We start from the raw sequence: 25,247 nt of genomic DNA on the forward strand, positions 1-25,247 counted from the left end.
CACCCATTCCTTCACTCCAGAGATGCTGCTGCTTGTCCCGCCTAGTTACTCCAGCATTCTGTGTCCATCTTCGCAACCAAAACAAAGTCCACAGTAGGTCATAGTTGCTAAGATACAGTTGTGGTTAGTGTGCATTTTAGTCTTCACTTTGGAGATACAGCGTGGAAACAGGCCCTTCGGCCCACTGAGTCTGTGCCGACCAGTGATCACCCCCGTACACTAACACGATCCTACACACTAGTGACAATTTTACGAATTAACCGAAGCCAATTAAACTACAAACCTGTACGTCTTTGGAGTGTGGGAGGAAACCGGAGCACCCGAAGAAAACCCACGCGGACACGGGGAGAATGTGGAAACTACATACAGACAGCATTCCTAGTCAGGATCGAATCCTAGTCTCTGGCGCTGTAAGGTTGCTATGATACCACCGCGCCTCTCAGCGTTTGGCCCAAGCTTTGTTCAGAACTTGGAAAATAATTTTTAAAAGTATTCAGGAACTCAATTTAGGGTTGTTTCCGGTGGATATTTTAAGGAATAACGTTTAGTCTGCTCCTGTTTACCAGCAGAGGTTCAGATCACAGCAAGGTTGGTTCAGGAGTACTGGGGCTGTACTGGGATTGTGGGAGGGGTTCTGTTTAGAGTTTAGTTTACTTTAATTGGGTTTAATGAAGATACAGCATGGAAACGGGCGCATCGGCCCACAGAGTCTGCGTCGGCCAGCGATCACACAGTCTGAAGAAGAGTTCCAACCTGAAACATCGCCTATCCATGTTGTCCAGGGATGTTGCCTGAGCTGCTGAGTTACTCCAGCACTTTGTGTACTTTTTTGTAAACCAGCAGTTCTGCAGTTCCTCCTTCTACCTCTGTACACACTAATTCTGCATTATCCCACTTTCTCATGCTCTCCTTACACCAGTGGCGATTTACAGAGGCCAATTAACCAACAAACCAGCACATCTGTGCCAAACACTTCCTGCTTCTTCTTCTTGCACAGCCTAAAGTTGTAGGACAACTTGTTCTATTTGATCTTATTTGATTGTGCACGCCAGGTTGATTGCATTCGTTGAAACAGGGCGGACCACGTGAAGGTTGCAATCTTCCAGCCCAAACACTTCCTGATGCAAAAGGATGCCCTTCTTTAGTATTTAGTTTAGTTTAGAGATACAGCGCAGAAACAGGCCCTTTGGCCCACCCAGTCCGTGCCGACCAGCGATTCCTTGCGCACCAACACCATCCTACACACTGGGGACAATTTGCAATCTTTGCCCAACCCAATTAACCTACAAACCTGAAAGGCTTTGGAGTGTGGGAGGAAACTGGGGAAAACCCACGTGGTCACAGGGGAGAGCGTACAAACTCCGCGTAGGCAGCACCCAGGGTCGGGATGGAACACGGGTCTCTGGCGCTGTGAGGCAGCAGCTCTACCCGCTGTGCCACTGTGCCGCCCTGTAATATCTGACATGAATGTGACATGCGAGCTTGCCCTCTGTGCTGTCTGCAAACTGCATGTTTCAGTCAGACCCTGTGCACAGAGCGGAAAACTAGCACCACTGCCAGGAAAAAACAAAAGACACCGTCTGAACTTTCGGTTTTGCAGCAGCAGAGTTTTATTTCTGGAAAGTGTTTGATGTTTGTCAAATCGGGCTCTGTTTATCCACAGATTGTTCTGTCAACCAACGATGATCACTGTAGTGAACTCGTCATGTGGTGATGTAGAGGGATAAGGCAGAGGTGGTAGCGAGTGGTTCTTGTGCCCTGGAGTTACCGACCAGGTCGTCCAGCGGTGATTTATTGAACACAACGTGTTTTGCTTCATGTCAGTGGTTTTTCATGTTCCGGCTTTAAGAAGCACCGCTCTGTAAGTCAATGCCGCGGGGAACAAGAACACTTTGTGGTTGACGACACGAGGGGCTACAGTCGCTGGTTTACCAACAAAATGCACAGAGTGCTGGAGTAACTCAGAGGGGTCAGGCAGCATCTCTGGAAAACATGGATAAGTGACGTTTTGGGTCGGGTCCCTTCTTCAGACTGATTGTGTTTAGTTTAGAGATACCTCAGTTCGGTGAGAACATACACAATTCTTAAGGGATTGGGCAGGCTAGACGCAGGAGCCCAGAACCAGGGGGTCACAGTTTAAGAAGATGCGGTAGGCCATTTTGGACTGAGATGAGGAAAAATGCGGTCACCCAGAGAGTTGTGAATCTGTGGAATTCTCTGCCACAGAAGGGCAGTGGAGGCCAATTCACCGTATGTTTTCAAGATTGAGTTAGATAGAGCTCTTAAGGATAGCGGAGTCAAGGGGATATGGGGAGAAGGCAGAAACGGGGTACTGATTGTGGATGATCAGCCATGATCACATTGAATGGTAGTGCTCATGTTTAGAGATACAGAGTGGAAGTTGGCTATTCAGCCCGCTGTCCGCAACAACGAGCGGACCCTCCTGTGAGTGGCTTAGTTTAGTTACCTTTATTGTCACGTGTACCGAGGTACAGTGAAAAGCTTTTTGTTGTGTGCTATCCAGTCAGAGGAAAGGCCATACATGATTACAATCAAGCTGGCCACAAGATACAGGATAAAGGCAATAACATTTTTTCTCTCTTTTTCCCTACTCTCTCTCTCTCTCCCTCTCCCTCTCCCTTTCTGTCCCTCTCCCTCTCTCCCCCTCTCCCTCTCTCTCCCTCTCTCTCTCTCTCTCCCTCCCTCCCTCTCTCCCTCTCTCCCTCCCTCTCTCTCTCCCTCTCTCTCTCTCCCTTTCTCTCTCATTCCCTCCCTCTCCCCCTCTCTCTCTCCTTCTCTCTGTCTCTCTCCCTCTCTGTCTCCCTCCCTCTCTCTCTCTGCCTCTCTCTCTCTCTCTCTCTCTCTCACAGCCCCTCTCTCTCTCTCTGCCCCTCTCTCTCTCTCTCTCTCTCTCTCTCTCTCTCTCTCTCTATCTCTGCCTCCCTCTCTGCCTCCCTCTCTGCCTCTCTCTCTCTCTCTCTCCCCCTCTCTCTCTCTGCCTCTCTGCCTCTCTCTCTGCCGCTCTCTCTGCCTCCCTCTCTGCCTCTCTGCCTCTCTCTGCCTCTCTGCCGCTCTCTCTGCCTCCCTCTCTGCTGCTCTCTCTGCCTCTCTCTCACTCTAATGAGGTGGGGCCTTGCAGTGTGACTACATTAAATACTGTTCGGACTAACCTGTTGCTCTGAACTTGTTTGCGTGTGTGTGTGTGTGTTTTTTCTCAGCTTTGTTTTGCTCCGTGATCAGGATGTAGCTTGTGTTGGCTCAGCCTCAAGGCCCCTCCTCGACAGCCCCTTCCCTATCCCTCGCCCCACTTTCTCATCCTCCTCCTCTAGGGTGGTTCAGTTGCCTGATAACAGCTGGGAGGAAACTGTCCGTGAATCTGGAGGTGTGCGTTTTCACACTTCTGTACCTCTTGCCTGATGGGAGAGGGGAGAAGAGGAAGTGATTGGTATGAGACTGGTCCTTGATTGTGTTGCTGGCCTTGCCGAGGCAGCGTGATGTGTAGATGGAGTCAACGGAAGGAGAAGGTGGAGGTTGGTTGACTGAAGAAGTGTAGCTGGGGACGGCATGGACAAGATGGGCCAAAGGGCCGTCTGAGTGTGGTACAACTGCACCCTGATAAATGAATAAATTAAAAATGCTTCTCAAGTTCCTGACACATCTTGCGATGGCATGATGGGGTTTTGAAAGGCGCTATACAAATGTAGTATTTTGGTGGATGCTGTGTTTTGAGTCAGACGTGAGGAGCACGTGTATGTTGGAGTGTGTTGAGTGTACATCAGTGCCTTAGGTGAGGGCACTGGGACCCTGAGGAGTGGTGAAGGCAGCCACTTGCCTTCATAGTGGCAGCACCTGTGTCTCTCGTTAAAGCAAGAGCAGTAAAGGGTGTATATGATGCAAGCTGCTCACTCAGGGCAGGGCTCCAGGCAGGGGAGCAAGGTCTGTAACATGTGTATGGATGTTGGGTTTGTGTCGGGCTGTGTCTATGGGCATGTGTGTTGGGGTGTGTCGGAGTGTCCGTGTGTGATCAGTTGTGTCTGTGCACATGTGTGTGGATGTGGGGGCGCATCTGTGTGTATGTTGGGGGGTGTCCGCGTGTGTCATTCTCATGTGTGTTGTGCGTCTATGTGTATGTTGAGGTGTGTCATGCGTGTCTGCCCGTGTGTGTCGGGGTGTATCATTCTCGTGTGTTGGGGTGCGTCCGTGTGTATGTTGAGGGGGTGTCCGTGTGTGTCAAGGTGTGTCGGGGTGTGTCATTCTCATGTGTGTTGTGCTTCTATGTGTATGTTGAGGTGTGTCATGCGTGTATCTGCCCGTGTGTGTTGGGGTGTATCATTCTCGTGTGTTGGGGTGCTTCCGTGTGTATGTTGAGGGGGGTGTCCGTGTGTGTCGGGGTGTGTCATTCTCATGTGTGCTGGGGTGCGTCTGTGTGCATGTCAGGGGGTGTTCGTGTGTATATGTGTCGGTTGCACCAGAGGAGGTAGCTGAGGCTGGGACAATAATAACATTTAATAGACCCTTGGAGGGGTACACGGATAAGAAAGGTTTAGTGGGATATGGGGCAGTTCTGGGCAAATTGGACTAGTTTAGATGGTGGATGGTGGTTGGCATGGATGAGTTGGGCCGAAGGGCCTGTTTCCCTACTGTGTGGCTATTTTTCATTAGAACGTGGCCGTTTGTGGGGCCTTTTGTGTGCAAATTGTTTTCTTCATTTCAACAGTGACTGCCTCATAAATACTTGGACATAAATAACGCCAGGATTGCTGAGTATTTCCCTATGCTCTGCAAATTCCCCTTTTAAGGTGGGGGGGGGAATTGCCGTGGTGTCGGACCAAGTTTTCCCCAAACTCTGTTTACTGTCGAGATGTTAACACAAAGCGGCCCACAGCACTTCACAGGAACGTTATCTGTAAAGCCGGGATACACAGCAACGTTGGGAAGAGTGGTGGACAGGGTGTGTATTAGGGGCACTAAAGGGAGGGGTATTTTAGAGGGACTACACAATGAGGGAGTTTTACAACTCCGACCCCAGGCCGCTGAAGACACATAGGCAGAGTCATGATTATTCAGTTGCCATATGCGACAGACCAGCAAAATTCTTACTTGGTTTTAGTTTGGAGATACAGCGCGGAAACTGACCCTTCAGCACACCGAGTCCATGCCGACCAGCGCTCACCCCGTATACCAGCACTATCCTATACACTGGGGGTAATTCACAGAAGCCAATTAACCTCCAAGCACGCACGTCTTTGGAGTGTGGGAGGAAACCGGATCACCTGGAGAAAACCCACGCGGTCACAGGGAGCTCCGCACTAACTCCGTACAGACAGCACCCGAGGTCAGGATCGAACCCGTGTGTCTCTGGAACTGTAAGGCAGCAACTCTACCGCTGCCCCACTGTGCAGCTACCTGCTGGCTCATGAAATGAAAAAACACACAAATATATGTACAACAATCCACAGCACCATAAATTAATAACCAGTAACCAGACCATAATAGTCCGTGGGGTCATCAAAACAAAGTTTATTGAAGAAAGGTCTCGACCCGAAACGTCACCTATTCCTTTACTCCAGAGTCCGCTAAGAAGTCCAGAATAAGGGGTCACAGCTTAAGGATAAGGGGGAAATCTTTTAGGACCGAGATGAGGAAAACTTTTTTCACACAGAGAGTGGTGAATCTCTGGAATTCTCTGTCACAGAAGGTAGTTGAGGCCAGTTCATTGGCTATATTTAAGAGGGAGTTAGATGTGGCCCTTGTGGCTAAAGGGATCAGGGGGTATGGAGAGAAGGCAGGTACAGGATACTGAGTTGGATGATCAGCCATGATCATATTGAATGGCGGTGCAGGCTCGAAGGGTCGAATGGCCTGCTCCTGCACCTATTTTCTATGTTTCTATGAGATGCTGTCTGACCCGCTGAGTTACTCCAGCTCTTTGTGTCTATCAAAGTTCTTTGAAGATCGTGTAGACTGTATTATTTGAAAGATATAGTGTGGAAGCAGGCCCTTCGGCCCACAGAATCCATGCCGACCATCGATCACCCGTTCAATGTTATCCCACTTTCTCATCCACTCCCTACACACTAGCGGCAATTTACAGAAGCCAATTAACCTACAAACACACATGTCTTTGGGTTTAAGAAGGAATCTGTCTTTGAGAAGGAATAAGAAGGAATGTCTTTAGGATGTGGGAGGAAACCCTCGTGGTCACAAGGAGAACGTGAAAACTCCACACAGACAGCACCCAAATATGGGTTTGAACCCGTGTCCCTGGCGCTGTGAGGCAGCGGCTCTACCCGCTGTGCCGCGCCATGACCATAGTCGCTGGGGTCAGTTGTGCTGTGTTCAATAGCCTGATGGTTGTTGGGAAGAAGATGCTCTTCATCCTGGAGGTCACGGTTTTCAAGCTGTTGTAACTTCTTCCCCATGGTAGCAGCGAGATGAGAGCGTGGCCAGGGTGGTGCGGGTCTTTGAGGATTCTGGCTGCCTTATTGAGGCAGCGCCTCGTGTAGATCCCTTCGATGGTGGGGAGGTCAGTACCCGTGATGGACCGGGCAGTGTCCACCACTCTCTGTGGTCTCCTTCATTCCTGGGCGTTGGAGTTGCTGAACCAGGCCGTGATGCCACCGGTCAATGTGCTCTCTACCTGTAGATGTTCGACAGCGGGCCCATCGACAAACTGAAATCTCCTCAGTCTGCAACGGAAGTGGAGACGTAGATGAGCTTTCTTTAAGATTGCATCAAGTTGCTGGGCCCAGATATACACGCCCAGGAACCTGACTCTCCACCACTATCCTGCCAATGACAGCTCAGTTTAGTTTATTGTCACATGTACAGTGAAAAGCTTTTTGTTGCGTGCTAGCTATCCTGTCAGTGTAAAAAGTATACATGATTATAACCAAGCGTCCACAGTGTACAGATACTGGATAAAGGGAATAATGTTTAGCGCAAGAAAGTCCACTCACTCTTCTCCCCTCTCCCATCAGGCAAGAGGTACTGAAGTGTGAAAACGCACACCTAGAGATTCAGGGACAGTCTCTTCCCAGCTGTTATCAGGCAACTGAACCATCCCATCACCAACTGGAGAGCGGTCCTGAGTTACTTTCTACCTCATTGGAGACCTACAAGCTATTTTTAAATGCACTTTACTGGACTTTATCTTGCACTAAACATTATTCCCTTTATCCTGTATCTGTACACTGTAGACGGCTTGATTGTAATCATGTACAGTCTTTCCGCTGACTGGACAGCACGCAACTAAAAGTTTTTCACTGTACCTTGGTACACGTGACAATAAACTAAAATAAACAAAACACTAAACTAATCTTGTAATGGGGCGATCAGAACTGCACGCAATATTCCAAACACAGCCTAACCAAAGTTCTATAAAGTTGCATCCTGGCTTCCTGACTCTTATACTCAATGCCCCGACCGATGAAGACAAGAAAACTGTCCGCCTTCTTTACCGCTCCATCTATCTGCGTTGCCACTTTCAGGCGATTATGGACCTGGGCCACAAACACTAAATCACTTTGAGAGATCAGTGACAAAGGGGGAAATGACGCGGGTGGGGGGAATCTGTAACTTTGTAAGTGCCCTTTATGGGTGACTATTTGCATACCTTGGCAAGGCATACAAGCAAAGAATTTCACTGTGACTTGTCACGTGACAATAAAGTATTCTATTCTATTCTATATTTTGCCGCGTCCATTGAAAACGTGATTTCTTTATCCCATGCGTTGCCGGGTCAAATGCACAGATCGGGAGTGGATGGGATGCTCCTGCTATCAAAGAATGAAGTGAAACAGTAACGTCTCTGTTCTTACCTGCTTTAAATAAAAATACAGTCTGAAAAGTACAAAGTCACAGAACTGTACAGCATGGAAACAGGCCCTTTGGCCCACCTTGTTCATGCTGACCAAGTTGGTGTACTGGGATAGTCCCTTTCCCCTATATTTTGCCCCTATTCCTCTAAACCCTTCCTATCCATTTATCTGTCCCAATGTCTTTTAAACATTGTAATTGTACCTGCTTCTATAGTTTCCTCTGGCAGCTGGTTCCAGATACGGACTCCCCTCAGAGTGAAAATGTTGCCCCTGATATTCCTCTTAAATCTCTCCCCTCTCACCTTAAGCCTGCGCCCTCTAGTTTTAGGATCCTCTACCCTGCGGAAAAAGGCGGTGAGCGTTCACTTTATCCGTGCCCCTCGTGATCTTGTACACCTCAATAAGGTCACCCCTCAGCCTCCTACGCTCCACAGAAAGAGGCCCCAGCCTATCCAACCTCTCCCTGTAACTCAAGCCCGCAAGCCCAGGTAACCTGGTGTGAAGCTACCCCTCTCTCTCAGCCAGGTGCCACTATATACACTGCCCTCCCAGTGGGACGGGGCTTCAAAGGGGCTTTATGCTTTCATATCATTACACAAATGATCCCAGGAATGAGTAGGTTAACCTATGATGGGCGTTTGACGGCACTGGGCCTGCACTCGCTGGAGTTTAGAAGAATGAGGGGTCACCTCATTGAAACATACAGAATAGTGAAAGGCTTGGATAGAGTGGACGTGGAGAGGATGTTTCCACTAGTGGGAGAGTCTAGGACTTGAGGTCATAGCCTCAGAATGAAAGGATGTTCTTTTAGGAAGGAGATGAGGAGGAATTTCTTTAGTCAGAGGGTGGTGAATCTGTGGAATTCTTTGCCACAGAAGGCTGTGGATTGTCAAAGCTGCCACAGCCAGACATAAAAACAGTTTTTATCCACGAGTAGTTGCTCTACTCAACATCCAAAAATCTGTAGCCTCCCTTAGATTTGGTATTATGTTGGTTCACATGCATGATCAATGATGTTTTATCATTAATGTTTTATTATTATTAATGTTTAGTGTTTTCTGAGTCATCCGTAACTGTCACTGTATGTCATGTTGTTACTTGTGGGCGGAGCACCAAGGCAAATTCCTTGTATGTGAATACTTGGCCAATAAACGTACTTACTTTTTAAGACAGGGATTCTTGATTAATACAGGTGTCAGAGGTTATGGGGAGAAGGCAAGAGAATGAGATTAGGAGGGGGAGTTAGATCAGCCGTGTTTGATTGGTGGAGTAGACTTGATGGGCTGAATGGCCTAATGCTACTATCACATGACCTTATCATCTCCTTATAGGTATTACTTACAAGGAGAGGTTGGACAAACTTGGATTGTTTTCTCTGGAGGGTTAGAAGCTGAGGGGAGACCTGATAGAAGTTTATTAAATTATGCGAGGCACAGGTAGGGTAGACAGTCAGAACCTTTTCCCCCTGGGCAGAAATGTCTAATACTAGAGGGTATAGGTTTTAGGTGAGGGGGGGAGAGTTTTTATACCAAGCGTGCTGGGTGCCTGGAACACACTGCCAGAGATGGTGGTGGAGGCAGATATGACAGTGAAGTTTAGAAAGCTTTTAGATAGGCACATGGACCAAAGGGTCTGCTCCAATGCTGTCCGGAGTCAGAAGGGTCCCGACCCGAAGCGTCACCTCTCCATGTTCTCCAGAGATACTGCCTGACCCGCTGATTACTCCAGCACTGTGCCCCTTTGGTATAAATCAGCATCTGCAGTTCTTTTCTGCACAATGCAATGTTAGTGTTCATTTCAAGAGGACTCGAATATGAAAATGGAATGTAACGGCTGAGGCTTTATAAGGCACTGGTTAGACCGCATTTGGAGTATTGTGAGCAGTTCTTTGACCCCATACCTGAGGATGGATGTGCTGGCCTTTGAGAGGGTCCAGAGGAGGTTTACGAGAATGATCCCAGGAATGATTGGGTTCACATATGATGAGCGTTTGACGGCGCTGGGCCTGTACTCGCTGGAGTTTAGAAGGATGAGGGGACACTTATTAAAGCTTACCGAATAGTGAAAGGCTTGGATAGAGTGGATGCGGAAAGGATGCTTCCACTCGTGGGAGAGTCTAGGACCAGAGGCCACAGCCTCGGAATAAAAGGACGTAACTTTAGAATGGAGATGAGGAGGAATTTCTTCAGTCAGAGTGTGATGAAACTGTGGAATTCATTGCCACAGACGTCGGTGGAGGCCAAGTCATTGGGTATTTTTAAGGTAGAGATTGATGATTTCTTGATCAGTAAGGGTGTCGGGGATTATGGGGAGAAGGCAGAAGAATGGGGTTGAGAGAAAGAATGATCAGACATGATTGAATGGCGGAGTAGACTTGATGGGCCGAATGGCCTAATTCTGCTCCTATAACTATGAACTTTTGGAGACCAGGGTTGTGAATGTATTTTGATTAAGTCAGAGCCGCTTCTAACCTTCTCTCCCCTCGCCCTCTTCCCACAGGGATGAAGACATCGGCGGCTCCTGGATGGGTCTGGCCTGAGTTTTAGACGTTTACCGTTCCTGCCGCGAGACCCCTGTCGTTGGCTGCCCGTTGCCGGGGAGAGGGACGTGGGCAGTTGGTCCGGGGGCTGGTCGTTTTGCCCCTGTTGGCGGCGCCCACTCTCAGCCTCGGTCATGCCACAGGTAGGAACCCCTTCCCTGTACCATCCCTACCCAATCCCTGTCCCCAACATCACCCCGCCCAGTTAAAGTGAGCACAGGTGCTTGTCGTGTGTGTGAGTGTGTGTGTGTAGCCGTCCCACATACAATGTCCTCTGGTCATTCACACTTAGTTTGGTTTAGTTTATTATTGTCACGTCCATGTTCATAAGTTCTCAGAGCAGAATGAGGCCATTCGGCCCACCGAGTATGTTCTATCATTCAAACATTCTTGATCTATCTTTCCCAATCTGATCAAGAACCTATCAACCTCCGCTTTAAAAATACCCAATGACTAAACGGCAAGCGCGACCAAACCAGAAGCGGGGGCCGCGCGGAGGTCGAGTGAGTGACGTGAAGTTTGTGCGAAGTCCGCGGGAAGTTCACGCGTGACGTACGCCGTCAAGACGCTGCGCACGCCCATCGAGGCGGTGCGTACGGTCTCAATGCGGCTGCGGGCCGGCAGGCCGTTGCCCCGCAGAATCTTTGAACACAGTCAGTTTTCCGGAGCCCCACGCGATGTCGGGACCAGCTCCACACAACTCCATACGGCTCCGGCGTTCGAAGTGGGACCGGCCCCGCGAGGCTCAAGCGACCACGTTAGGTTGCGCTTGCCGCATGCTCGTGGGACAGGCCCTTAAGCCTCCACAGCCGTCTGTGGCAATGAATTCCACAGATTCACCACCCTCTGACTAAAGAAATTCCTATTGTCCCTAGTGTGTAAGATAGAACTAGTGTACAGTTGATTGTTGGTCAGCACGGACTTAGTGGGCCGAAGGGCCTGTTCCCACACTGTATCTCTCAACGTGCAACATTTGAGCATGAGATGAATGTCTGATGGAAGCTGAACGAGAGGCCGAGGCTCACGGAGAGGTTCCATGCATGGCGCATGCTTTGTGTTGCATTACATGCAACGCTCTTAATCCAGCTGTGCTTATCTCGGGAAAGATGAGTCACCAGCGCTGCCAAGGTAACTGCGAAGCCCCCTGTGCTGTGAGTACAAGGAGCAGAGAAAGAGTGACGAGACGGTTTACGAAGATGTTCCCAGGTCCCCAGAGCCTGAGTCTAACTTAGTTTAGAGATACAGTGAGAAAACAGGCCCTTCGGCCCACAGCAACTATGCCGGCCATCGATCACCCGTTCAATGTTATCCCACTATCTCATCCACGCGGAAACCCACGTGGTCACCCATGCAAACCCATGCAAACTCCACACAGACAGCACCCAAATTCGAGCCCGTGTCCCTGGCAAAGGAAGTGGAGACGTAGATGAGCTTTCTTTAAGATTGCATCAAGGTGCTGGGCCCAGATATACACGCCCAGGAACCTGACTCTCCACCACTATCCTGCCAATGACAGCTCAGTTTAGTTTATTGTCACATGTACCGATGTACAGTGAAAAGCTTTTTGTTGCGTGCTATCCAGTCAGCGTAAAACTATACATGATTGTAACCAAGCGTCCACAGTGTACAGATACTGGATAAAGGGAATAATGTTTAGTGCAAGAAAGTCCACTCCCTCTTCTCCCCTCTCCCATCAGGCAAGAGGTACAGAAGTGTGAAAACGCACACCTCCAGATTCAGGGACAGTCTCTTTGCGACTGTTATCAGGCAACTGAACCATCCTATCACCAACTAGAGAGCGGTCCTGAGCTGCCATCTACCTCATTGGAGACCCTCACTCTATCTTTAAACGCACGTCACTGGAGTTTATCTTGCACTAAACATTATTCCCTTTGTCCTGTATCTGCACACTGTAGACGGCTTGATTGTAATCATGTATAGTCTTTCCGCTGCTGGACAGCACATTTAGTGGGAGATAGCCCACTCCCTCTCCCATCAGGCACTGCCCACGCTGACCAAGATACCCCATCTACACCAGTCCCACCTGCCTGCGTTTGGCCCATATCCCTCTAAACCTATCCTATCAATGTACCTATATAGATGTTTCTTAAACATTGTGATAGTATCTGCTTGCCTCAACTACCTCCTCCGGCAGCTCGCTCCATACACCAAGCACCCTCTGCAAAAGTTGCCCCTCAGGTCCCTATTAAATCTTTCCTCCCCCCCCCACCCCCCTCACCTTAAACATATGTCCGGTGGTTCTTGATTCCCCTAGCCCAGGTAAAAGACTCTGTGCATTCACCCTTTGTATTCTTCTCATGAAGTAATGTCGTTTTCGTAACTTTTTTTTAAAAAGAGGTGCAGGTAACCACTGATTTTCTGGCAACTTGTGACCGAAGTCGACTTCCACGGCCAACTTTGCGGGACGGTATCGGGACTCCCCCCTTCCTGTGGGCCGGCATAACGGGTGGTGGACCTGCGTGGTTGTAATCCGGACTGAGTCTGATTTCTCTTGCAGCCCAATGCGCGTGGGATGGAGCCTGCGTTCGCCGATGCTTTCAGAAACACCAGCTCATGTAACTCCACCGATCACACTGCGGCCAGCCCCGACTCCAGCCCTGACTCCTGCTTCCTGTATGAACAGGTACGATCCTCAGCTACAGGGTCTCCCGGACTCGGCCTGCATTAGGTTCAGATTGAAGTTTATTGTTGTCACGGGGAGGGGTATGGAGAACCAGAGGACAGAGGTTCAAGGCGAGACGGCAAACAATTTAACTGGAATCTGAGGGGTAACTTTATGGTGGTGGGTGTATAGAACGAGCTGCCGGAGGAGCTAGTTGAGGCAGCTACTATAACAGCATTTAAAGCACACATGGACAGGTACATGGATAGACCAGGTTCAAAAGCAGGCAGGTGGGACGTGTGTACAAGAAGCTGGGGGGCAGTGGTAGCTGTGAGGAGGATGCTAGGAGACTGCAAGGTGACTTGGATAGGTTGGGTGAGTGGGCAAATGCATGGCAGATGCAGTATAATGTGGATAAATGTGAGGATATCCCCTTTGGTGGCAAAAACAGGAAAGTAGACTATTATCTGAATGGTGGCCGATTAGGAAAAGGGGAGATGCAACGAGACCTGGGCGTCATGGTACACCAGTCATTGAAAGTAGGCATGCAGGTGCAGCAGGCAGTGAAGAAAGCGAATGGTATGTTAGCATTCATAGCAAAAGGATTTGAGTATAGGAGCAGGGAGGTTCTACTGCAGTTGTACAGGGTCTTGGTGAGACCACACCTGGAGTATTGCGTACAGTTTTGGTCTCCTAATCTGAGAAAAGACATTCTTGCCATAGAGGGAGTACAGAGAAGGTTCACCAGACTGATTCCTGGGATGTCAGGACTTTCATATGAAGAAAGACTGGATAGACTCGACTTGTACTCGCTAGAATTTAGAAGATTGAGGGGGGATCTTTTAGAAACTTACAAAATTCTTAAGGGGTTGGACAGGCTAGATGCAGGAAGATTGTTCCCGGATGTTGGGGAAGTCCAGAACAAGGGGTCACAGTTTAAGGATAAGGGGCAAATCTTTTAGGACCGAGATGAGGAAAACATTTTTCACACAGAGAGTGGTGAATCTCTGGAATTCTCTGCCACAGAGGGTAGTCGAGGCCAGTTCATTGGCTATATTTAAGAGGGAGTTAGATGTGGCCCTTGTGGCTAAGGGGATCAGGGGGTATGGAGAGAAGGCAGGTACGGGATATTGAGTTGGATGATCAGCCATGATCATATTGAATGGCGGTGCAGGCTTGAAGGGCCGAATGGCCTACTCCTGCACCTAATTTCTATGTTTCTATGTACCAGTACAACAGGTAGTACAACGGGGAAGATACAGAGTGCAGAATTGTAGCGCATCAGTTCAAGAGACAAGGTCCAATGTCCGCAATGGGGTAGAAGTGAATCGGACAGTACCCTAGCTTATGGAAAAAACGTTCAGAAGCCTGATAACAGAGGGGAAGAAGCTGTTCCTGAGTCTGGTGGTGCGGGCTTTTGAGCTTCTGTACCTTCTGCCGGATGGGTGCGGGTGGAAGAAGGAATGACCGGGGTGGGACAAGACTTTGATTATGTTGGCTGCATTTCCAAGGCAGCGTGAATTGCAGGTGACGTCGATGGTGGCGAGTCTGGTCTGTTTGGCGAGGTTGTTAGTTATCGGGAGAGATTGGACAAACTTGGATTCTTTTCTCTGGAGCAACAGAGGTTGAGGGCTGACCTGATAGAACTTCATAAAATCAGGAGAGGCATATAAAGAGTGGACTGTCAGTAACTTTTTCCCTGGGAAAGTGGAAATATCAAAGACTGGAGGGCTCAGCTTAAAGGTGGGAGGGGCAAAGATTAAAGGGGATGTGCGGGGCAAGTTTTTTTACACAAAGGGTGGTGGGTGCCAGGGGTGGTGGTGCCTTTTATGGGCCTTTTTAGATGGGCACATGGAGATGCTGGGAATGGAGGTAAATGGATCACAGGCGGGCAGAGATAAGTTTAATTTCAGATTATGTCCTGTTTGTCACTGAGCTGTGCTGTTCTATGCTCCAAAAAAGATTTAGAGGAAAATGGGACAAACGTACGCAGGTGAGACAAGCGTAGCAAAAAAAGACACAAAGTGCTGGAGCAACTGCGGGTCTGGCAGTTCCAGGTCAAGACCTTTCTTCAGACTGATTGGCCATCTTATTGCATCTTGGTCGGCATGGACAGGTTGGGCTGAAGGGCCTGCTTCTCTGACTCAAGACAGAAAATACTAATCGTGCCTGAAGTAGGGTCCCAACCCGAAATTCCCTGTCCACGTGTTCCAGATTTGCTGCCTGACCCGCTGAGTTACTCCAGCACTTTGTGCCTTTGTGCCAGCACCTGCAGTTCCTTGCTTCTACTGACTGTGCCTTTGTCGCCGCTTGCAGGGGCGGCGCTTGGCCTACACCGCCAGCTCCAGGAATGACCTGCTGAGCCTGAGCCTGTACCAGAGCCCCGTGAGGGAGAAGATCGACCTGCTGAGCGACCTCATGGACGACGAGCCCGCCGACAGCGGCCACGGCGAGCGCTGGGACGTGGCAGCGCTGGACGACTTCACCAGGTTCGCCAAGGCTGACCTCTGGAGCACCAAGGAGATGGACCTTCTGGGCTTGGACCAGAGTGCAAGTCCTTACCAGAACGAGGCCAGGCTTTCTCAGACGCCCACGCTGGCCGAACTCAATGCCGTGGACTCTCAGCCCGTGTCTGACTCCTGGTGCCTCCTACGGACAGGTCGGGAGGATTCCCCATTCTCTGGTAGACCTGAAGTCGCCAGTAGAACCATGGAGTCCTCCAGAAAGCCCAACGCAATGGACTCCTTAGCAGAGTCCAACTTACAGTCGGAGGGTGTTGTGTTCCTCCAGAGAAGGGAACAGCAACTGGCCAACTTGAAGACCACCATGCCCAAGGACAACGAGCCATGTCCCGTACATCCTGAAGCCCCCCCCACATCTGAGGACCGCGTCCTCGGTGACCGACCGCCCCATCCCAGTCACCCGTCTGTCGCCGTGCCGGGTCAGGAAGAAGGGACAACCGGTGACCAAGTGGGACCGAGGCCCTGGAGACATCCCGAGGGTTCGGTGGAGGCGGGCAGCGTAGCCCTGGAGGAGTGCAGGCGGGACAAGGAAGACGGGCGGAGGTACCGGCCCCCGTTCCCCGCCTGGGGAGAGAGCGGGGAGCCCAGGCCAGATGCGGGGGGGGAGGTGAACTACGACGAGCACAACTACTCCTTGTTCAGCGTGGAGGGGCTGGGCCTGCAGCCGGACGAGGGGAGGTCCGAGCTGGAGGACGGCTCCGACACTGACCAGGACGGCAGTCAGAACGAAGACGAGGAGGGCGACGACTACGACGACGATAAGGACGACTTCAGTGACTATCTCTCCGAAGCAGGTAACGGCCATTGCAACCGCCCCTGTACAGTCGCGCCGGCCGCGGAAACTGACCCTTCGGCCCATCGAGAAGATGGGATAACATAGAAACCACCACACAATGGCACAGTGGTACTGCCCCACAGCACCAGAGACCCGCGTTTCATCCTGACCTCGGGTGCTGTCTGTCTGTGTGGAGTTTGCACGTTCTCCCTGTGACCGCGGTGGGTTTCCTCCAGGTGCTCCGCTTTCCACCCACATCACAAAGACCTGCGGGTTTGTAGCTGAATTGTCCCACTGCAAATTTCCCCTAGAGTGTACATTCAGAGGGTGGTGGGTGTATGGAACGAGCTGCCACAGGTGGTGCTTGAGGGAGGTACAATAACAACATTTAAGAGACATTTGCCGCTAGTGCAGAGGGAGTGGATGAAAAAGTGAGATAACTAGTGTAAACGGTGATCAACGGTCGGCATGGACACGGTGGGCCGAAGGGCCTGTTTCCACTTTGTATCTCTAAACTGAACTGAAACTAAATCGATTTTTTAGAGTCATCCATAGAAACATAGAAACGGAGAAAATAGGTGCAGGAGTAGGCCATTCGGCCCTTCGAGCCTGCACCGCCATTCAACATGCTCATGGCTGATCATCCAGCTCGGTATCCTGTACCTGCCTTCTCTCCATACCCCCTGATCCCTTTAGCCACAAGGGCCACATCTAACTCCCTCTTAAATATAGCCAATGAACTGGCCTCAACTACCGTCTGTGGCAGAGAGTTCCAGAGACTCACCACTCTCCCAGCATGGAAACAGGCCATTCGGCCCAACTTATCCATTCCAACCAAGATGCCCCATCTACGCTAGTCCCACCTGACGAATATCCCTCTAAATTTTCCTATCCATGTACTTGTCCTTATGGTTTTTAAATGATGTTATTATATGTTCTTCAACTACCCCATCTGGCAGCTTGTTTCACATACCCACCACTGTCTGTGTGGAAAAAGGTTCCTAGAAAATTTGTCCCCTCTCACCTTAAACCTCTGGTTCTTGATGCCCCTACTCTATTCCCCTCATGATTTTATACACCTCTGTAAGATCACCCCTCATCCCCCTGCGCTCCAAGGCATAAAGTCCTTGCCTGCTTAACCTCTCCCTGTAGCTCAATCACTCGAGTCCACGCAACATCTTTGTGAATGTTTAAGGATACAGAGTGGAAACAGGCCCTTCGGCGCACCGAGTCTGTGCCGACCATCGATCACTGTTCGCACTAATTCTATGTCATCCCACTTTCTCATCCACTCCACACACACTAGGGGAAAATTTATAGAGACCAATGTTTTTTTTTTAACTTTCAAACTAAAAAGATACGAAATGCTGGAGTGACTCAGCGGGTCAGGCAGCATCTCTGGAGAAGATGGATAGGTGACAATTTGAGTCGAGACCCTTCTTCAGATTGGGGAAGGGTCCCGACCCGAAACGCTACCCACTCATTTTCTCCAGAGACGCTGCCTGACCCACTGAGTTACTCTTATTTAAAACATCTTAAACCAGCTTCTGCAGTTGCTTGAATCCCCTTCGAAGGGCAGTCACGGTGGCGGAGCAGTAGAGTTGCTGCCATACAGCGCTTGCTGCGCCGGAGACCCAGATTCGATCCCGACTACGGGTGCTGTCTGTATGGAGTTTGTACGTTCTCCCCGTGACCGCGTGGGTTTTCTCCGAGATCTTGGGTTTCCTCCCACACTCCAAAGACATACAGGTATGTATGTTAATTGGCTTGGTGTGTGTGTAAATTGTAAGTGTAGTATACTGTTAATGCGCAGGGATCGCTGGTCAGCACGGACTCGGTGGGCCGAGGGGCCTGTTTCCGCGCTGTATCTCTAAACTAAACTAAGTTGGTCAGCATTGCTGGGTTGGGCCAAAGGGCCTTTTCCCGTGCTGTACGACTCCATGGCTCGAAGCCGCTTCTTTCACTGTCCACCCATCTCTCTCTGTTTCCAGGAAACGAGCTGGAGGTTTGTGCCGACGTTGCCTCGGACACGGGCGGGAGGAGACTGAAGCGCCGTTACTTCTGGGAGTACAGTGACAGCCACGCCACGCCCAGCAAACAGGAGCGTATTCTGCAGCCCTCCGAATGGGACTCCTCCACATTGCCCAGTAACGTGTACCTGAAGGAGAACGGGGTCGGGCAAGGTAAAGGCCACGTGTCCATGACTAAAGGCTCTCGTAGCCAACGTGTCTGTGACTTTCCGCGGTTTCTGGCTGGTATAGAGTCGTACAGCATGGAAACGGGCCATTCGGCCCATCTCATCCATGCTGGTGGAGTCATCCAGCTCAGAAACTGGCCCATCAGCCCAACTTGTCCATGCCAACCAAGATAGAGTCATACAACATGGGAATGGGGCCCTTTGGCAACTTATCCGTGCAGAAGGGCAACCGTTCGAGCTGTGTCTCTAAAGTCTAAAGCACCTGAGGTCAGGATTGAACCCGGGTCTCTGGCGCTGTAAGACAGCTACTCTACCACCGTGCCACACTGTGAGGTTATCCCCAGCGCCCACCCATCCCTCCATTCCCTGCATACTCTCCTGCGCAAGGGTTCATAGAAGATTTACGAGGATGTTGCCAGGACTAGAGGGTCCCTGTAGGGAGGGGTTGAGTAGGCTGGGTCTTTATTCCTTGGAGCGCAGGAGGATGAGGGGTGATCTTATAGAGGTGTATAAAATCATGAGAAGAATAGATCGGGTAGATGCACAGAATCTCGTGCCCAGAGTAGGTAAATCGAGGATCATAGGCTCAAGGTGAAGGGGAAAAGATTTACTATGAATCTCAGGGGTGACTTTTTCACACAAAGGGTGGTGGGTGTATGGAACAAGCTGCCAGAGGCTGTCTGAGACTATCCCAGCGTTTAAGAAACAGTTGACGGGTACATGGATAGGATAGGTTTGGAGAGATATGGACCAAGCACAGGCAGGTGGGACTAGTGTAGCTGGGGCATGTTGGCCGGTATGGGAAAGTTGGGCCGAAGGGCCTGTTTCCACACTGTATCATTCTATGACTCTATCCGCTCCCGTTCGGTTTTCCCACCTTCTGTTATCCTTGCCGTCCAGGGCGGAGAATGGGGAAGAAATCTCGTCGCACGGACGTCGATGACTTGACCCCCAACCCCCGCAAGCTGCTCTACATCGGCGACGAGCTGAAGAAGCTCAACAAGGTGATCGAGGAGCTGAGGCCCGTGAGTGAACTGCCCCTCAACGTCCGGCCTCGCTCCAGGAAGGAGAAGAATAAACTGGCCTCCAGGTAAATAAGGCAGCAGAAACAAGGAGCTGCAGGCGCTGGGCTACAAAATGAAAAGACACAGAGTGCTGGAGTAACTCGGCGTGTCAGGCAGCATCTCTGGGGAACATGGATGGGTGATGCCTGGGGTCGGGACCTTCTTCAGACTGAAGGAGTAGGGGGGAGAAAGCTGGAAAAGAGAGGTGGGGGCGGGCCAAAGCCTGGCGAGTGATAGGTGGATACGTGATATGGGGAGGAGGGGGCAGACAAAGGCCAGAGATAAAGAAGCAAAAGGTTTGAGATAATGAGAAAGGTGTGAAATGTGAAGCCGGAGGAAGGAATATAGCTGGGTGGGGGGGGGGAGAAATGGGTGTGAATATAAGAGTTTTGAATGTTTTGGGTCTCCGCACCGCAGGGCCTGCAGGTTAAAGAAGAAAGCACAGCACGAGGCCAACAAAATCAAACTGTGGGGGCTGAACATCGAGCACGGTGAGTACCGTTCCCCCCGCACACTCCCCCCCACCCCACACTCCCCCACCCCACAGCCCCCCCCACCCCACACTGCCCCACCACACCAGCCCCCCCCACCCCACACACCCCCCCCACCCCACCCCACTCCACACCCCCCCCCCACCCCACACACCCCCCCCCACCCCACTCCACACGCCACCCCCACCCCACCCCCCCCCCCCAACACACATCCCACACCCCCACCCCCCCCCCTCCCACCCCACACCCAGGGTTAAGGGGGGAGAGAGGGGTGGGAAGGGGGGGGGAAAGGAGGGAGAATTTTGGGGACGGAAGAGGTTGGGGAGAGCGAGAGGGTGGGGGGGGGGGAAGAATGCGGAGGGGGGGGATTTGAGGTAGCGGGTTGGTAGGGGGAGCGAATGTGTGGAGAGGGGGGAGTATTGGGGGGTGGGGAGATTGGGAAACAGGTGGAGAAGTTGGGGACGGGGAGGGAAGGGAAGGGAGTGTGACTCAGGACCACAGGGCTGCTTCATCCATGAACCATGATGAGATGGACTGGGAGGAGTGGGGAGGGGGTAGTTTGGGAGGAGGGGAGGGATGGCGAGGGGGTAGTGGGGGAGGAGGGGAGAGGGGGGAGTCAATGATGGGAGGCAGTGCGGGGAGAAGGTAACGCATCTGCTGCCCGCTGTCGATTAGTACGGGTGTCAGAGGTTAAGGGGAGAAGGCAGGAGAATGGGGTTAGGAGGGAGAACTATGTCAGCCGTGATGGAATGGTGGAATAGACTTGACGGGCCGAATGGCCTAATTCTGCTCCCATCACTTATGACCGTGTGTTCCTGTTTGGCCGTCCCAAAGACAATTTGCTGCAGGTTATTGTTGCGATCAAGCATCAGATAATGCGGCGGGTGGAGCAGCGCAGAGGCGGGACGCAGGAGGAGAGCATGGCGGGGAAGCTGCAGGCACTGCTGCACAGCACAGTGGGTAAGCACCCGCGCAGCCCGAGAGCGCGGGAAACCGCAGAGAGTTGTGGACGCATCGTCCCAGTCCGTCACGCCGTCCACACTCCCCATCATCAACTCCTTGTGTGCACTGGGCCTGTACTCACTGGAGTTTGGACGGATGAGGGGGTGGGGGGGGGGGGTGGGGGGCCTTGATTGAAACTTACCGAATAGTGAAAGGCCTGGATAGAGTGGATGTGGGGAGGATGTTTCCACTAATGGGAGAGGCTAGGACCAGAGGGCACAACCTCAGAACAAAAGGTGGACACAAAATGCTGGAGTAACTCAACGAGATAGGCAGCATCTCTGGAGAGAAGGAATGGGTGACGTTTCGGGTCGAGACCCTGCTTCAGACTTAAGAATAAAAGAATTAAGAATTCTTCGAACTCAGGAAATAAAGGACGTACCTTTAGAAAGGAGATGGAGAGGCAATTCTTTAGCCAGAGGGTGGTGAACCTGTGGAATTCATTGCCACAGACGGCTGTGGTGGCCAAGTCATTGGGTATTTTTAAAGCCGAAATTGACAGATTCTTGATTAATAAGGGTGACAAGGGTAATGGGGAGAAGGCAGGGGAATGAATTTGAGAGGGAGAGATAGATCGATCAACCTTGGTTGAATGGCGTAGACTTGATGGGCCGAATGACCTAATTCTTGTCCTGCAACTCATGATCTATCTACACCTCGTGGAAGCAGCCAACATAATAAGGGGCCCGATTTGAAACGTCACCTATCCGAGACCTCCAGAGATGCTGCTCGACACTCTGAGTTACTCCATCACTTTGTCTTTTTTTGTAAGCCAGCATCTGTATTTCTTTGTGTCTCCAACATAATCAAACACTTGTCCCACCCCGGTCATTCCTCCATCTCCTATGGGTTCTCCAGTTTCCTCCCACATCCCAAAGTCGTGCGTGTGTACAATTTACAGTAGCCTATTAACCTATAAACCTGCACGCCTTTGGAGTGTGGGAGGGAACCAGAGGTCCGTGGTCCATGGATTGAACTCGGGGTCTATGGCGCTTTGAGGCAGCAACTCTACCGTTGTGCCACGGTGCCGCCCGGTCGAGATTGATCCCTGGGATGGCGGCAGGACTGTCATATGAGGAAAGATTGAAAAGACTAGGCTTGTATTCACTGGAGTTTAGAAGGATGAGGGGAGGGGTCTTATAGAAACATATAAAATTATAAAAGGACTGGACAAGCTAGATGTTCCCAATGTTGGGCGAGTCCAGAACCAGGGGCCACAGTCTTAGAATAAAGGGGAGGTCATTTAAGACTGAGGTGAGAAAAAACTTCTTCACCCAGAGAGTTGTGAATTTATGGAATTCCCTGCCACAGAGGGCAGTGGAGGCCAAGTCACTGGATGGATTTAAGAGAGAGTTAGATAGAGCTCTAGGGGCTAGTGGAGTCAAGGGATATGGGGAGAAGGCAGGCACGGGTTATTGATAGGGAACGATCAGCCATGATCACAATGAATGGCGGTGCTGGCTCGAAAGGCCGAATGGCCTCCTCCTGCACCTATTTTCTATGTTTCTATGGTTATGTTGGGGCTGCCCAGCTGTTCCTGAGCTGGCGTCCTTTGTCCCAGCTGTTCCTGAGTTGGCGTTCTTTATTCCCAGCTGTTCCTGAGTTGGCGTGCTTTGTCCTGCAGGGCGTTCTGTGGCGGGACACACGTCGGAGTTCGTGAGCGAGGTGCTGGAGAAGGTGTCGGTGGGAGAGGCGGAGGGCAACCTGAGCTGGCGCCTGTCACCCTGGACCTGACCTCTCTGCCTTGGACTCACAACGCGCGGACAGGGGGTGGGACTATTGCCAGCCCCCTCCCTCTCCCCACCGCCAACGTACCCGCTGACTGTCTCTCACCCGCTGGGTAGGAGAGGTGGAGGTTTGTTTGGCATTTCTCCCCACCTCCCCAATTCATCATCCCTCCCTCCTCTCCCTTCCTCTCTCTCCCCCCCCCCCCCCCCTCCAATGCCCTCATCACACTCCCTTTCTCCCTACCACTCCTCTCTCGCTCCCTCCCCTCCCCTCCTCCCTACCCCTCCACTCCTCCCTTCCAGTTCCTCTGGTGTCCCGTCCAGAAGGGGCTGAGCGGACCAGCGGAGAGCTCTCGGGATGGGACGGTCAACGTTACATCTGAACACATTGGAGACGATGCCTCTGCCAACTCTTCCAATGGTCTGGGTACATCTGGTTGTCCCAAAGCAGCGAGGGGTGTATGTCTGCACACTGGTCCCTCTCTCACGCACGTTGCTGAATATTCTCCTGGGACGACGTTACTCCTGGAATATTCCAACTCCGGCGGAAAGAAACCTTCCAAGATGCCTCGACTCTCTCCGGTCACTCTTTCCCCAACTTGTTATCTTTTAATTTATTTCCCGATGCTTTCGGTGAGAGCGTTTTTTTTAGTTTTTTTTTAATGTTACTTTAAATGAACTCCCTCGCTGATCCCGTCGGAGCGAGCGCGGAGCGGGGTTTTAGGGGGTAGGGAAGAAAAGGGAAGGGTCCAGATTTGTGGAGGGTGAGGCAGGGTGGGGTCTGCACTGTCCAAACCCCAGAGGGTTAATGTCAAAGATGGGCAGAGTTTGAGGGTGGGGATTTATACAGTGAGTACTGTGAACTGTGCAGCACCACTGCTGTCACGGTTGATCCCTGATTTGTTGTTTTATATTTGAGCACTTTAATTTTGTAGCAGAAGGATTCGCTGTCACAGGTGATGGGTGACTGACTTTTTTCTTGGGGAGGGGTGGGGGGGGTGGCAGGGGTGAGGTTTGACGACTGACAATAAATAAGTGGATGGGGAGGGGTGGACGGGGACAGTGCAAGGTTTGCAGGAAGGGGAGGTTCGAGACTAAGGTGTGCAGGTCGGGCAAAGGGGGCACAGAGTGCTGGCGCAACTCAGCGGGTCAGGCAGCATCCATGGAGGGGAATGGACAGACGACCTTTTGGGGTCGGCACCCTTCTTCAAAGAGACTTGGTCTGAAGAAGGGTCCCGACCCAAAACGACGTCTGTCCATTCCCTGCACTGATGCTGCCTGACCTGCTGAGTTCCTCCAGCACTTTGTGCTTTGATTCAGATTCCAGCATCTGCACTTCCCTTGGTGGCTTGAGGACAATCAAGGATAGTCACCTATAATGCTGGAGTAACTCAGCGGGTCAGGCAGCATCTCTGGAGAACGTGGATAGGTGACGTTTCAGGTAGGGACCCTACTTCCGACTGATGGAGGGAATTGATGGAGGATCAGTTTGAAGAAGGACAGCACAGTGGCGCAGCGGCAGAGTTGCTGCCTCACGGCGCCAGAGACCCGGGTTCGATCCTGTCGACGGGTGCTGTCTGTACAGAGTTCGCACGTTCTCCCTGTGACCGCGTGGGTTTTCTCCGGATGCTCCGGTTTCCTCCCACACTCCAAAGAAGTGCAGGTTTGTAGGTTAATGGGCTTCGGTAAATTGTCCGTAGTGTGTAGGGTAGAACTAGTGTACGGGGCGATCGCTGGTCGGCGCAGGCACGGTGGGCCGTAGGGCCTGTCTCCACGCTGTATCCCGAAATGCTCAATTGAAGTCTAAATGGTCCTGACCCAAAATGTCACTTATCTGTGTTCTCCAGTGATACTGCCTGACCTCTGAGTTACTCCAGCACTTTGTGTCTTTCCTCTAAACCAGTATCTGCAGTTCTTTGTGCCTACCCGACTGAACAAGGGACTGCTTGAGGTTTGGAGTGTAAGCCGACTCTCGCTCTCTTTATCTCTCTCTTGGAAGCAGTTGGGAGGTCCCAGGTTGTCTCTGCCTGGTATCAGTCTACTGGTCCCAGCACCCAGGGGAACGGCAGTGACCAGAGTGCTTCTTCCCCTTCAGATGGGGCCAAGCCTTGTGTTTGGGAGAGGAGGGTTGGTTGCTGTCCCTGGCCTGTTTCCCAGCTTGTGGGCGCGGGGCGGGCAGAGGGACCTCCTCTGGTGCCCCTGGGAAGCATCTCACGTACCTCCAGACTGCGGAAAGGTGTCGGTGCCATGGGGTTTACGGGACGCCGATGGAGATAGGGTGGGGAAGACGAGAGATCACGGTTTAAAGCCGGCCCCCAGTAGTGACCTCTGGATGGCCGGAGGTCAGGGCTGGTGTGTCGGTCAATGCCTTGGTGACACCAGGACCTGCAGATGCTGAACTCCTGCGTAGAACACAGAGTGCCGGAGGAACTTGCCGGCTCGGGCAGCCGTCTGTGGAGAACATGGATGGGTGACGTTACTCCAACA

General features: G+C 51.4%; 1 protein-coding gene across 2 annotated transcripts in view; it reads left to right on the top strand.

Moving 5' to 3' along the window:
- Positions 1 to 23,729, top strand: part of LOC116981263 (CREB3 regulatory factor-like) — a 32,936-nt gene extending 9,207 nt beyond the window's left edge. The window contains exons 2-9 of one of the 2 annotated variants that reach the window (XM_033034156.1): positions 10,320 to 10,502; positions 12,878 to 13,003; positions 15,299 to 16,298; positions 18,271 to 18,462; positions 19,377 to 19,566; positions 19,958 to 20,031; positions 20,866 to 20,991; positions 22,658 to 23,729. In XM_033034156.1, the coding sequence (XP_032890047.1) occupies positions 10,494 to 10,502; positions 12,878 to 13,003; positions 15,299 to 16,298; positions 18,271 to 18,462; positions 19,377 to 19,566; positions 19,958 to 20,031; positions 20,866 to 20,991; positions 22,658 to 22,767 (1,827 nt within the window). In that variant the 5' untranslated portion in view covers positions 10,320 to 10,493 and the 3' untranslated portion in view covers positions 22,768 to 23,729. The remainder of the gene's footprint in view (positions 1 to 10,319; positions 10,503 to 12,877; positions 13,004 to 15,298; positions 16,299 to 18,270; positions 18,463 to 19,376; positions 19,567 to 19,957; positions 20,032 to 20,865; positions 20,992 to 22,657) is intronic. The other variant, XM_033034157.1, reaches the window with a different exon arrangement.
- Positions 23,730 to 25,247: the final 1,518 nt, after the last annotated feature.

The sequence above is a fragment of the Amblyraja radiata genome, chromosome 15 (genome assembly GCF_010909765.2).
Source record: "Amblyraja radiata isolate CabotCenter1 chromosome 15, sAmbRad1.1.pri, whole genome shotgun sequence".
Lineage (NCBI taxonomy): Eukaryota > Metazoa > Chordata > Chondrichthyes > Rajiformes > Rajidae > Amblyraja > Amblyraja radiata.